A 15,813-nucleotide genomic window follows, 5' to 3' on the forward strand; every position below is an offset into this window, starting at 1 on the left:
CATGCCTATTAAAATAGTTTAGAAGGTAAGGATAGAAGTGAACGATCTCAGGTTCGAATTCAAACTGGATAGAAACGTTTTAGAAATAATAAATAAAGTAATATAAAATAATAAAATTTTAAAAGTCTAATAACTATATATTAAAATCAATCTCGTATATGTTCCTGTAGACTTTGTTCTTCCAGAAGATATTGACTTGTCCCATTGAAAGTACAATTGAAAAAATAAATAAACATAACAAATTTGGAAGGGATTACTTTATACACAATGATTACAAAAAAAACATAAAAGTTTTTTGTTAACAAACATCAACGCATTTAAAACAAATCAACCCGTATATAAAATAATCTGGATTACAAATCTTTAAAAAAAAAACTAGATAAAAACAAATTTTTGTGCAAAATATTTTGTGAGGGTAGAAATAAAAATGACTTGTTATTTCACCATTTGAATTGCGGCGTCGTAACTCGATGGTCGTGTAATGTGACCTTTTTATTTTTATATCAGATGATATTAAATACAATATTGATTCGTCATAACGTTCTTAATTTAAAATTTGTGTATTACATATTTATGAAATTAAAAAATGTCAGTTTTATAAGTGGGTTAATAGATATATTTAATATAATTTCATCTGATGTAAACATGTACAATGCAGTTGCCTTAAAAACCCATTGTATCGTATCGTCTCGTTTCTCTTAAAATGATTTTTTAATTAAAAATATTTTACAAATAAATGAGAAACAATACGGTTCGAAGATATAGCTAACTTATAATTGGCTTTTAGCATACACTGGTTAATCTACTTCTATTCAAAATTAATTAAAAATAATTTTTCAAATTGAATATCTAATAATAATGGTGTAATTAAATTTTATTGAAGTTACGAGTGATGAAAATTTCGAGTTTGTATTACGTATATACACTTTACCTAATTTATAACATCTATATTCGAAATTCAAAATATCTATACAACTAGATATTTACATGATTGATTATTTTAACATTATAAGCAGTGGTTGGGAACGTTGATTTATTTTTATTGATATAAATATCTATCATGTAAATGAGTCAATAAACCAAGTTTAACACATTTCGATCTACTAAAAACTCTTGAATGTTGTGATAAGATTTATTAAACGGTTTTATTTAGATCGACCCGTACGGAATTTGTTTATTTATTTGGGTCTAAATTAGAAATTGAAATTTAAGCACCTTCCCGTTGTCAGATTGATCTGAAATTTGGTACAAACATTTAATTTAGATGACAATACAATATAATAAAATCAATAACATTATAAATCTAAGATGGCCGCCGATACAAAATGGCGGATTACATATTTTTCCTTAACCCCCTCAATATGGGTATCAAATGAAAGGGCTACACTAGTAAAACACGATGATTATGTCAAAATTTAAAATTCAAGATGGACGCCGTTCCAATATGGCGGACTAGGTACATATTTTTCGACAACCACCACAACATGGGTATCAAAAAACCGTCTAACTTAAAAGTTTTTTAAATGTATATTTATTTCATAATATACTTTTAATTTCAGATTTAAAACTAAGAAACGTAAGGTCTAAGATATCTTTTGGAACATTATTTATGCGTACACTCAGATTCGTGAAGGATTTGTTAACTTTGAAAATGTAATTTGGACGTTAAGAGTTTACTTATATTCTTTATATTAATCATATTTCTGTCTCTATTTTTCATACAATATTTTAAATTATGGCGCATAAATAATATGTTAAGTATCCGGCGATAAATATTGCACATCGACCTTTTGAAATATACAATCGGCTAATTTCGGCCTTGTTTCGTGACAGTGAATAGTTATATTTACAAGTCCAAAGCGACAAGCGCTGATCTATACTTGACTCTATCTCTTTTTCTTTTCGGAATACGGAATTTTTCGGAATTTCGGAATACGTTTAGATATGTTGAAATTAATTTTAATTGCGTGTCTATTATGCCATTTTGTGCTTGACAGATTATAAATTATATATCGGTGATATCACAACATATAGGAACTATATATGTATGTATATTTAATTGAAATATCACTCGTAGCTATGGTAAAATTGGTAGTTGGTACTCTTGTGATGAATACGGATTGATAACTGCTTTGTACCACCATGTACCTTACATCACTGTCATCGGTGAAAGTTGCATTTCCTGGTTTTTTTCAATAACACACACTCAATCTCCTACATATTTTCAGATGTGCCAACCTTCGACCGAGGTAAGATCATCCCACTATCATATATTTAACCAGGAAATATTATCAATTTTCACCTGTTTTTTTTTTTTGATCTAAATTTTATATGAAATTTTTTTTTAACGCTATCACTTCATTATCCTTTGCTCATTTTCTCTCCCTCTCTTGTTAAGGTTGATCGATGCTCTATTCGAGATCATAAATCAACTTTTACTCTTTATTTTAAAGATATTTTACTTTATCTATTGTATTTTTAGATTTATTACTGTTTTGTAGTGATGGAATTAAATTAAATATTACATATATAAATATATACAAATAATAAATGAACTATATTATGGACATATATGTTGTTATTTCGTAAATAAATTGGTAGAGATACATGGTGTTAATAAATATGTAAATTCTATCATTACGAGACAGTTAAAATAAATATTTTAATTATTCCTTTATTATCTGTCGCTTTCAGCTGTCGATGTTGTTATGCCTATGTAACAAGTGAGCCCTGAAATGCCTATCTGTGTACTAGATTTTAAATTACAATGCATATTTGTTTACCAATATATAATGACCAATTTTAAGCTCATTATCCTATTATATCTATGGTCATATATATCCTGTATGAACAGAAGCATGTGTTGATGTTATATGTTAGTGTATTCCTGTGTAATTTCAAGAATATATGAGCCTAATTGACCGCTTATCGAGTATTTGAGTTATATAAATGTTATATTCGCTGGCTGAGTTGATTTTTAAATGGTGAAGCGGTGTTTGAGGTCGTTCCATGGTGAGCTTTGACTCCTCAGGTGAGGATTCAGACTCGGGGAAAGGCAGGGGCGCTGGAGCTCTTCCAACTGGGAAGGAGAAACGGAAGCCGTTCTTCAAGAAGCAGGAAGCCTGCAGTCCGTACGACGTGGTGCCCTCCATGCGGCCTGTGGTGCTGGTGGGGCCTTCGCTCAAGGGTTACGAGGTCACCGATATGATGCAGAAGGCTTTGTTTGATTTTCTTAAAAGGCGGTTCGAGGGCAGGTACTGATTTTAAACATCACGACAATATTCCTCTTCTTTTCAGCCGATGGACTCCATCGCCACGATGACTGGTCTTGCACTTCCTCACCATAAAAGTGTTTATATTATCTGTAACTTATTTTAACTTATATATTATAGAATCTTACATATTTTTTAAGGATCTAAGGTGACAGAGCGCTGAAAACATAGTATATACCTCATTGACGCTCAGCACCGTTATGTTAGCTCTAGGAAGCCCACTGTTGGACATAGGTATCCCCATAAATTTTCAATAAAAAAGAAAGAACTACCTGCGTCTAGTGTTTTCTGATAGCCTTGACAAGGTCAACTATTCCCCCGTGTAGATGGATGGTCAACTCATAGTGTCAGCTGGCCTCTTTCAAATATCGTCACGATGAAGGATTTCGGGCTTCATGCATCTATCAAATTCCCGTGACTTTGACAATGTGGTAGGTCTACCTAGGGGAGTATCAGAAGCTGAAGTGAAAATAAATCATTCAGGTGGCTGTAGAGGGCGCTGGCTATAGATGAGGAATTGCAATTGCAGGATAATTATAACTCGCGTGATGGCGGACATATCGCTAGCGAAGCGATCGCTGCTCAACAACCCGTCGAAGCGTGCGATAATGGAGCGCTCCAACTCGCGCGCCACGTGCCTGGCCGAGGTGCAGGTAATGCTCACTCGCGCTCTCGTTCCAGGATCATCATCACGCGCGTCACCGCCGACATATCGCTGGCGAAGCGATCGCTGCTCACGCCCTCGAAAAAGACAATGGAGCGCGGCAACTCGCGCAGTAACTGCCTCGCCGAGGTGCAGGTGCGACGCCAGCGCCCTCAACCTCCACCCCCCCTTATCCTTGGCACGCCTGCCACATCCGCAATGCCCTCAGTCACTGAACTGAAAAAGAAATTACTCCCTAATTTTGTTTTTAGTGCATCTGCCCGGGATAACATCATCATGATACTAAATAAATTAAAATGAGGCGGTAATTAAAAAAGGGTTGTTAAATAAATAAATTAATACACCGTTCCACTGCCTGTACGTCTCCATTTTTTAAATATCTCCTCTCTCTTTTTTATGCCATAAATGCTCCAACTTCCTCTATGTTAATTAACACTACTACAACGAACTCATTTCCGAACTGTTCTGCTTTCTTCTACTCTCTTAGTATTTATCATAGGTTATAATTGAGAGAATGGAGAAATATATTTTTTCCTCAATGATCTGCACTCCCTAATTTCTCCTACTCCTCATCTTCCTAAACCTGAATGTCGCTTAACATCCCCACACATTACGTATAATGTTTTGTATTGCTCATTGATAATAACTAAATATGCTAGATGACCCAATAGCTCCGCGTACATACTGTTAACAAAGCGTTTGAGATATTAATTAAATTCAACGAGTTATCGACCTAATTACTGGTTATAAAATCAATTATTAAATTATGATTTTGATATACATTGTATATTTATGTATGTGTACGTATATATATATATACATATATGTGTATATTTATGTATGTATATGTATCATGATATTTAAATTTTATGATGACAATTAGTTAGAATATAAAACGTCTGCCATTTTGTATAGATTCATAGACACATATGTATTTTATATATTTAAATATGTATATGTACATAATATACATCGAATACATTGAATCTTGTTTAATATAAAACACTAAAATCAGCAGGAAACAAATTGAAATGATAAACTTTGCTGAAAATTAGTTACAATCATATTTATTTGGTTTTGTTTGGTTTACTGCATGAATTGTTCCGGGCATATTTTAATCAAAATAAGATAAGAGAAATCGTCTTAAAAAACTTTTTCACTAACCTATTAATTATGTTTGAAGTGATATTAACTATTAACAAAGAATCCGCTGTTCCAAGAAGATCAATAGAATCTTAATGTAGTTTTCAATTGATTAAAATCTTAGAAGTTAAAAACTTATTTTTGGTAAATTGGTAAAATTCTTTGGTAGATTTCTGAACTGGTAGGTTTTTTTGGTAAATTTGTAAGATTCTTTGGTAGGTTTCTGAACTGGTAGGTTTTTTGGTAGAATTACATTGGAAAAAATAAATAAATAGTGTAACATCAATAAATAATTTAAATGTAATATTTATTATTGAATTGGTAGACTAATAGACAATACATATATTCTCCTATAAACAGTATAAAGTTTAAATAAATACTACCATATACATTATAGAACATTCTAGTAGTTCTTCGAACAGCAGATGACCAGTAATTTGATATTTAAAAAATTAATGTGTTTAGGCGGAAATCGAAAGGATATTCGAGCTGGCGCGCACTCTACAGCTGGTGGTGCTGGACTGCGATACCATAAACCATCCGTCGCAGCTGGCAAAGACCTCACTGGCGCCTACTATTGTCTACTTGAAGATATCCAGCCCCAAGGTGAGTCCCAAAAATACTTTCTAGATTAAGGTCATCTAGGTACTGGTACCTTATTTTTTAAATAAAATCATTCTATATGTTTAGTATGGAGTATCCTGGAACAATGCTGTTTAGCTTGGCGACCACATTCTCTACAGGACAAAACAAGCAAGTTTCTACTTACAAAAGAGACTTGCATTATTCCTTATTTTTCTAAATAAAATCATTCTATATGCTTAGTGTGGAGTATCCTGGAATAATGTTGTTTAGTTTGGCGATCACATACTGTAAAGGACAAAGAAAGCGAGTTTCTACTTACAAAAGAGGCTTGCATTATTTCAGAATGTAAAGCCTATTTCGTCTAAATAACCTTGCTGATTTATAATATCTATATAAACTTGTCAGAAATATATTTGAATAACTCTTTCCAGTCCAAGGCTGTTATGTAGCATGGATAAAATTTAATTGAATTATATACTATAATATTACATGCGATTCTAGAATATGTTTCAGTCATTCGTGATTCAAACATTTTAGTAACAAAAATCTTTCCTGTTGTAAAATTTTCCGCAAAAAGAAGTATTACACCATGTCGAGTATCACTCGACAGCGGAGCTTGTGGAACAAAATCAGTGTCGAGTGACACTCGACATTGGAGTGGTAAGGGTTAATTTGACTTATTGGCTCAAGGTTTACTACTCCTGCTCGCTATCCTGGAATTAGAATCTCTCCTATCTGTTGTCCTTTTCGAAGGATGTTTCTGTTTGCAAATACGGTAATATCAACTAACTAGCGAATCATAAATGTTATTTGAGATTTATTTACTCACACTAGGACAGCATTGGCAAATTATTTTTTTATCTGTATTCAGTGGATATGGAAGTAGCTTTTTAGAATTTCCTTTTGTAAATGTTCATACTCTACTTACACCCTTTTTGTGGGGGTGGTTTCCCTATCTTAAAATTTATGTCAGGGACATTTTTTAAAATAATTTTTCGCTATTTTTTTATTAGTGTTCTCTTTTGTCATACTTCACAAGTACTCCTTTCATTCTTTACATTTACTTGTATATTCTTCTCAAAATTCTTCGCCTCATTCACTTAAGTTATATCTTAAACATGTATAAGTGACGTAACTTAATGTTTTTTTTTATTATGGCCCCCGCTATTGGGGGCCTCTCGTACCCCCTATCTTTTGTGGGACAGGGACATTACGGGCAAATTTAATTATTCACATAATTTTTTATTATTTACTTTCTCTTCTTTCATACTTCACATTGTCTTTCGGTCTATTCTTTCATGCCACAATTCTGCTGCCTTTCCCTTTTGCTCTGTATCACCTTTCATTCATTCCTCTTTTCTTTTTACATTTTCATCGTAACTTAATGTTGATCTCAGGTGCTACAACGACTGATCAAATCGCGAGGCAAGGGGCAGAGTAAGAACCTGTCGGTGCAGATGGTCGCGGCGGAGAAGTTGGCGCAGTGCCCGCCCGACATGTTCGACGTCATACTGGACGAGAACCAGCTGGAGGACGCCTGCGAGCACATCGCTGAATACCTCGAGGTAGTATTCGTCCTTCGAGTACCTTTGTGTAGGAATACTATTCGGATAGAGCTGCTGACATCGATAGAAATTTTATACTGCAGAAGAGAGAGGGGAAGACAGAGATAGAGAGGGAGATAGAGGCAGAGTGAGAGAGACATAGAGAGAGAGAGATAGATAGAGAGAGAGAGAGAGAGAGAGAGTTATACATGCAATATGACGTATTGTGACACTTGAAGACAAAAACAAATTTCTCAGTTCGGTTAACGTGCGTTTCAATAATATAACCATATAATACAGTATGATTTGTTATATATGTAAAAGCTATTAAATATTAAATTTGCTGTAAATTAAAAGAAAATGTTTGTATTGATTTTTTGTATTGAATCTTGAAGTTGAGTCTTGATTCTTACTTGTTTACGAATGTTTCATATCCGGATAAATAAATAAATGAATGCTCAAAGGTACATGAGTTCAAAACCTTCGGTATTCTATAAAAGCAGATATTGATTCAGAGCATACTCTCAACATTAGAAGCAATGGCCAATTCAAAGGTTCTATTGGTCTAGCTATAGGCATTAGAACTTTTAACTATCTAATTATGTAATACAAATCTCTAAAGCATAGAGATATCTGCCAAGAGGTTGCCACGTATGTATCACGAGTCACGTTGAAAGAATCAACAAAAATATGAAATTAAAAAAAAAAAACAAACAAGTTTTTTTATCATCCTTGACTCTTCTGGCTACTCTGGATTTATATTACGATCAAAAAGGAAATAATATGGACAAATAGACACACCTTGTATTTCATCCTGGTATGAAAACACTTCCTTATTTCTAAATATACAATTTACAGGCATACTGGAGCGCCACGCATCCTCCTACGGTGACGCCTCAGCCTCGCGCGCCCACCCACCACGCTCCCCACCACGCACCCCACCATGCGCAGCACCACGCGCAACCTGGTGAGTCATAATAACCACAAACACAATAACACCACTTATCTGTTTCACGAGGTGATGGAAATACGTAGTTCTTCTTAATTATTCTAGAAGGAACCGTTGCTGGTGTTTCTTCCACCGCAAATACAAATTCTATTTTAAAGTACAAGCAACTGACCAAGTCGAAGTACCACCTGAAGCCTGCATGTTTTAAAAGAACCTTAAAAGAGGTTGCTACCAAAAAAGGTTGTTACCAAAAAAGGAACCATAAAATAATTAAAAAATAACACCACAGAGTAACAAGATTTCTAATTATTCTATAAAATTTAGAGATGTACTTAAATTAGACATTTATATATTCATATTTAAATAGAGTCTTATATAAGAACCTACTTACTTGAATATATGTTAAAATATTCAATATAATATGTTAGAAAATGAAAAATACAAAATGTAATTCATATTGGAATTTAAATATTGAATGTAATGAAAATGAAACATTTAATTTACTTTTAAATCTGAAATATATTTGGAGAAAAAATATGGACCAAGGATACTTCCTTGTGGTACACCCGTAATAGAATTAAGATGTTTTAGATTATCTGTATTACGATTTATTGGAAGAAATTTTATTATTCCGTCCAACTCTATTTACACTTGAACACACACAAACAAACTAGACACATACACAAACACATTAATAAAATATTGATTGCCTATGTGGTAATACAATCTTTTATTAAATCATTTATTTAGATATTATTGAAGAAGGATGCTAACGACTATACCTATAATATTGGTACAGTCGCCAACAAAAGAGTTACATATAAATTTAAATAAATAAAAAAAAAATTATACGATCATGTGTATAGATGTAAGGCCGGTTTAAAACGAATTAAACTAATCGGTTTAAAACGAAAAAAACCGTTTAAAACCGAAAAAACCCATTTTTTTCGATTTTAAACGTTTAGTATTGACGACTATGTTTTTCTTATATATAAACACATTATCTATTCCAAGCGTAGACATTACCTAGCTAAGTTGAAAAACTATTACCTAGTTAACTATATTGGTTATTTTGAAAAGATTTATCAATCAGTTTCATTCGGTTTAAAACCAAACTCACACACTTGCACTTCTCACGCGGAGAGACGTCAAGATGCAACGTTGCCAGCTCGCCTACTCCACACCACACACACACAAACACATAGCGTGTTGCGTACGGACATGTCAGTGTTGCCAGTATTGTAAAAAAATGTACAAATTTGGATTCAATAAAAAGGTACTCGTACCAAATATGTCAAACATTACTAAATAACTAAAATGTAATGAGCTGTTATAAAATTAGATTATTAGGTACCCGACTTTTTCTTGAAAATAATAAAAAAAACTGGCTAATCTTATACAGTCCACTCGACAACATGATGATCATACAATTTCTTTATACTTTATACTTACTTACATAGGTATAAACTGCATAGGTAACTAACACAAGACCAAGTATTGTCGATAATGATGTGTAAAAACACTGTTCTTATATTTTAGTAGGCGAGTTTTAAACCGTTTAAAAAGATTTATTTGGGGTTTTAAACGTTTTAAATCGGCTTTTTTACATCTATAATCATGTGACACTATTCATGTGAAGTCTTATTCACAATTCAAATTGAACAACATTTGTGTAATTTTATTTTCACTCTTTTGATCCCTCCGCACACCCCGGAGGACATCGTGAGAGATCTGACTCCTATACATACGAACGGGAAAGAGGTAAAAATATATTTCAAGCGAAATGACATTTATTTTACAGGGATCTCCAATGTACGTGTATTTAAAATTGTTTAACGATGTATTTATATATATTTTGATACACAGGCTGATCCTTTATTGGTTTAAAAGTTTTAAAGCGGTGTTACTATGTAGTAATTGACATATATTAAATTTAATAATTTTTTACTCTCTGTCCCTGACTGTACTACCAGGAGGTACAGGAACATCCTGTTCCAACCAAAAAAATATTAATGTAACATATTTCAGAACAACTTTAAACAGGATGTTTGAAAATCATTGTATATTTTGTATGATTTTAGCCGACAAATGACCTATACATTCCCCCTTTAAAACTTTAACATCTATAATCTATCGGCCTGTATATTAAATCACGTTTTATATCCATTATTTTGTATCATATCTTTCGCCATTTTTTTTCACAATATTTATTTGTACATATCTTTGTACATTAGTTACACGCGTTTGTTTGCTCTCTCACGTTCCCTTATGACGAAACTGATACAAGTTTTTACTCAATAGAAGCACTTAGCATATGACTTGTATCTTCTAGAACAGGGTTTGCTACAACCTTTGACTAATTTCAAAGGCTTTATCACAAATTGATTTTCAAGGCAAGAAATATAATTGTTACTTATGATGAAATTGATGTGTGAACAGATTAAAAATTAGTGACAGTAAATATAACCACAATAATTTTCTTAAAAACGTTTTTAAAAAAATGGCTCGTTGACTATTTCAATTTAGTATTAATTATATTAAACTATCTTGGCAACCCCTGTTCTAGATCATTAGATATTTAGTGTTGTAATAGGAAGATATAGGCAATCGAAGACATTTTATATATCCAATAGATTATAGTTTAGACTTAAAAAAAGTCTAAGTAAAAACTTGCCAAGGTTTAATTGGTGAAGAAATAAATAGTCAAGAAATAATTGGCAAAGTAATAACTCGCCAAGGAATAATTGATAAAGTAATATCTGGTTAAACAATAAATAATTGGCAAAGTAAGAACTGGCCAAGGAATAATTGCCAAAGTAGTAACTGGTCATGAAATAATTGATAAAGTAAGAACTGTCCAGAAAAAATAAAATCTGATCAAGGAATACATGATAAAATAATAACTAGTCAAAGTTTAATTGATCAAGTAAAACATGTCATGGAATAATTCATAAAGTACAAACTGGCCAAGTAATAATTGAGAAAGTAATATCTGGTCAAGGAATAAATGATAAAGTTATAATCAGTAAAGTAATAACTAGTCAAAGATTAATTGATCAAGTAAAAATATGTCATGTAATAATTTATAAAATAAAATCTGGCCAAAGAATAATCGATAAAGTAATAATTGGTAAAGTAATAACTAGTAACAGATTAATTGATCAAGTAAAACATGTCACGGAATAATTGATAAAGTAAAAACTGGCCAAAGAATAATTGATATAGTAAAATCTGGTCAAGGTATAAATGATAAAATAATAAATGGTAAAGTAATAACTAGTCAATGATTAATTGATCAAGTAAAAACATATCTTGGAGTAAATGTTAAAGTAAAAACTGGTCAAGGAATAATTGATCAAGTAAAACATGTCATGGAATAATTCATAAAGTAAAATCTGGCCTAGGAATAATTGATAAAGTAATAACTAGTAACAGATTAATTGATCAAGTAAAACATGTCACGAAATAATTGATAAAGTAAAAACTGGCCAACGAATAATTGATAGAGTAAAATCTGGCCAAAGAATAATCGATAAAGTTGTAAATGGTAATGTAATAACTAGTATTAGATTAATTGATCAAGTAAAAACATGTCGAGGAATATTTGATAAAGTAAAAACTGGCCAAAGAATAATCGATAAAGTAATAATTGGTAAAGTAATAACAAGTAAAAGATTAATAGATCAAGTAAAATACGTCTCCATGACGTGTGATCTATTAATATAACTGATAAAGTAAAAACTGGCTAAGTAATAATTGATAAATTAATAGCAGTATAGTAATAGCTTATCAAGTAATATTAATTGCTTACGAAGAATAATAAACATTCCTACTACAACGCCGGATATAAAGTTTCATAAGCCTGCCTACCCTACAAAAGTGACTATACCGTCGTTAGTTTAACATGTAGCGCCCTTCCTCTCAAACGTCCCGTTCATTTCAGTACAAGCGTCAGGACAAGCGCATTAACTGCAGTCGAGGATCATACAGTTACCATTACATAGCAGTACCACAGGCGATGGTCCAGTTCAGGTTGCAAACTGTTTCTAAATGCTCCTTATACTAACTCTGTTTCTGGTCGCTAATAACTACTCACACTTAAAAATACTAATCCAATACGTTTTCTTTCTGTCATTTCACTGACTATAAAATAGGGTTTTTGGAATGTTTTAACAGCTTTCTCTAACATGTCTGTGAGGTTGTGTTTAGACATATGTCTTCATTCATCACCTTCATCAGATGTAGGTTTTCGAAAGTTTACCTTTCAAGGTTATTCACAAGCACTCGATTTGAGTGTTTACTTCTCCTCAGCGGCGGCGTCCCCGGTGCCTGCTGCGGAAGTGGTGCTACCGTGTCCCGGTATAGTGCGTAGCGGGGAGCTGACGCCCTCTATCACCCCTGAATCATAGTGCTGTAAGTGTGGGTGCATGAGTGATGCGTGCGCCCCCACATGTCCTCTCTGCTACTCCTATCACAACCTTACCGCCCCTTCCCCTCATTGTGATGTTTGCCGTGTTCATTCTACTCTGTTTAATAATGCAACCGTTTCTGTTGTCTTCTTTTTGATATACGATATATTTTTAATTTTCCTAAATCAGATTACTTTGTAATACAAGAAATTAAAAAGAAGGCAACAATATTGATTTTTAGATTGTTCAATATTGTAAGTTAAATTGTAATATAGGGGGGAGGTCGCGGGCAGCTCGTCCTGAGCGACTGGAGGAGGAGTATTATCCGCGGGAGCAGTACCAGCGATACCCAAGAGAGCACTACCCTCGTGATTACCACGAGGGTTACGCTCATGACTATCCACAGCAGGACGCTTATGAGCGCGAGGCATATGGGCATGATTACACACGGGATGCGTACACGCGAGACGATTATGGGCGCGAGTACGCGCGAGACGGCTACGGACGTGAGGAGCGTGCACCACGACCACGAGAACGCGACCCTGATGACTACGGACCATCGCGGCGCGCGCTTAACGCCGTGTAGCGCCTGCCCAGCTGCCCATGCGTCTTCGATTTGCATACGTGGCTGAGGTACAGGTGCATAGCCAGTCCATGCGTGTTTGGCATCGCTGTGGACTTGTGCGTCATCTGCGCCTGCGCATCTAGGAAATCGCAGGGACCAGTACACGCCCACGTGTCTCGGATAGTGTTAATTCTATACTCCGACACATCGACATCTTTTTCTCTTTATATGAAAATATTTTAAGGGCTTATTCTTTCGACGAATTAGTTTCTGCTCCTATCGGAAAGTGAAAATTATTGTACCTAATAATGGAGAAAATTCGGTTTTTCCAACAGCTGTAATAGCACCTAAATTTTGTTTTTTCTCGATAATCCGTTAATGTAGTCGCAATTTTTGTAAAGAAAACTATTCGATTTGATAGAACGGCTGCATTGTACCTAGCTATTGAACACTACGAGCTTTTCTTGTGTATAGCCTACGTGGGCAATGTTGAGAATGTGTTCAGATCTGATAGTACCGAACGGTCTTTCGCCATTTATAGACTTTCCATCTATAGATCCAGTGATGTGTAATCTTCCTATAAAGCCTTCCAATATCATAACATCAACAGTTTAGTTCTTTGTTTTATAATTGTAATAATATGTGTTTTCCTGGTAATTAAAAATAAATCAAAGTGTTCTAATTTCAAATTGGAGCATAAAATAGCGTTGGATAGAAGTGTGGGTAGTCGTAGTTTTGTTCCAAAGTCATTATAAACAGGCATATTGAACATAGTAACGTTTTATATATAGTGAAATTTCTTTTTGTTATTTGTGAGAAACAGTTGGTCAAAGTAGTGGGTAGAACTAAAAAATTCAAAATGTTCCAGAAACTACCATCGTTCGAGAGAAATGTGGGACAAATATAATTTTAGACGCTTATTCCGATACATTGTATTGTTGCATTCGGCATTTGATTTGGCACATTGGACAATAAAAATTTCGATTCGGTAATTATCTAATAGTTTTAATTGATTGCATACTCTGTCGCAGCAATATGCCCTCAAAAACTCAGCCGATCTTTTAAAAAGGTAGACGATTAAAGCCCGCTCGATGTGCCAAATCAGATGCCGCCAGGATCGGAGATTGCAATCGGATTCTCGAGTGATTTAATGTTTTGTAAAAAAATCTCTTGGTAATTTTGTGACATATGGAGTCGTTTGGAATGTGCGGATTATAGACGAAAGGTGTCGACCGTTTGGTAGAACCAGATCACATGGTTAAGACCGTCATTACGCTGAGCTTTTGTGCCACGCTTGTTACGCTGTCACCGCTGCGTTGGTTCTTGCTGCAGCTGCTACAGTAGGAGCTACATACCTTCCACAAATGTGTAAACCCCCCGATAGTCGACTCGCTTTCACCGAAGTCGTTTCCCTCTGAACAACATTACAAATCCATGGCATATTTTATTTATCCACCCTGATTAATATACATCTAGGCCCCTTCAATCTTGGGCCTTTGGAACCGAAATGTTCTCGTGGTGACTTCGAGCCGGTAGACGTGGCGCGTGTATGCCTCCACCAGGCGGCCCAACGACATAGCTAAGGTCGTGAAAAGTCGCTGGATGCCTTGCAGTGGGCGACCATTCCAATAGATCCTTGATGTCGATTTCCAAGAAACCCCCAATGAACCGAGGTGGGGGCCCTGCTGGATGCGCTGGAGTAATACAGGAGCCGTTCTCTTTCTGGCATACACAGAATGGAATATCCGTAACACCTGAAGTAAACATGTATTTTATTTCAGTTTTTTTTTTAATAAAATAGGATAGAAGGTAACAATTTAGCTAAGATCTATACGTTGAATTGACGCCATTATATGTTATGGAGATCATGACCAATTAAAACGCAGTTGAGGGCGCTACTATCGGAGCAAGGTTTTAGTAAGCTGGCCGCTCTCGTCCGTTGAGGTCGCGTTCAAGCTGCGGTTGTTCAAATAAAGCAAAGTTCCTGTCCCTCTGGTTTAAAGTTATGGTAGCTTCTACTGTGGCAAGTACACAACTATTTCCGCGATAGGATTTTCCAATTTTATTTTATCAAAATATTGACGTTTCATTATTTATCTGCATCAAATCAATTTCCATATTGACATTCAAAGTTACCTTTAAATAGAGCTGAACTATCGCGGAGACGCAAATATATGATAAACAAGAATCTATCTATGGCTTGATCTCTGATATAGACGCGTTATGCTAGGGTGATTCCCCGAGATTTTGCAAAAGGAATTAGGAATTTACGATAACAACTAAACAGTTCGGTGATGTAAAATTTGAATTTCGAAAATGATCGTGTGCACGTAACGATATCTCTGTCCCTGTCTTTATTTAGCTTTGTAAGAGAGATGACGCTGTGCACACACGTATGGCTTTTTTGTATATGTGTATGTGAGAGTGTGTGGGTAACGGACGCGGGACATTCGACTACGGAGAGAGACTTCTAGTTAAGATATAGAATACGTGTATCTTAATGCAGTCGTGGAGGCAACTTGCCATTTAAACCGAATTAAATATCAAATTGGATTTTTTTATACAACTACTCTCATTTTTTTAGAAGCCAAGAATATTATTCAAACTAATAATTCAAATATATTATAATGGTAAATTTTCATAAGCAATATATATACAATTTTGTTGATTCACAATTTAAGA

The 15,813-nt window shown here is 34.3% G+C and overlaps 1 protein-coding gene across 7 annotated transcripts in view; it reads left to right on the forward strand.

Annotated features, from left to right (window-relative positions):
- The window catches only part of Ca-beta (Ca2+-channel-protein-beta-subunit), a 41,986-nt gene extending 29,061 nt beyond the window's left edge, over positions 1-12,925 (forward strand). For 4 of the 7 annotated variants that reach the window (XM_068765518.1, XM_068765514.1, XM_068765517.1 and 1 more), the window contains 8 exons: positions 2,229-2,249; positions 3,032-3,254; positions 3,802-3,925; positions 5,545-5,685; positions 7,062-7,229; positions 8,067-8,175; positions 12,101-12,189; positions 12,842-12,925. In XM_068765518.1, coding sequence (XP_068621619.1) covers positions 2,229-2,249; positions 3,032-3,254; positions 3,802-3,925; positions 5,545-5,685; positions 7,062-7,229; positions 8,067-8,175; positions 12,101-12,126 — 812 coding nt within the window. In that variant the 3' untranslated portion in view covers positions 12,127-12,189; positions 12,842-12,925. Of the gene's footprint in view, positions 1-2,228; positions 2,250-3,031; positions 3,255-3,801; positions 3,926-3,953; positions 4,072-5,544; positions 5,686-7,061; positions 7,230-8,066; positions 8,176-12,100; positions 12,190-12,841 lie in introns of all 7 variants that reach the window. The other 3 variants (XM_068765515.1, XM_068765516.1, XM_068765519.1) reach the window with 3 other exon arrangements.
- The last annotated feature ends 2,888 nt before the right edge of the window (positions 12,926-15,813 follow it).

Source organism: Battus philenor, unplaced genomic scaffold (assembly GCF_028537555.1).
Source record: "Battus philenor isolate CCGP_79_NKW_IND1 unplaced genomic scaffold, ilBatPhil1.0.hap1 SCAF_2, whole genome shotgun sequence".
Taxonomy (NCBI): Eukaryota; Metazoa; Arthropoda; class Insecta; order Lepidoptera; family Papilionidae; genus Battus; species Battus philenor.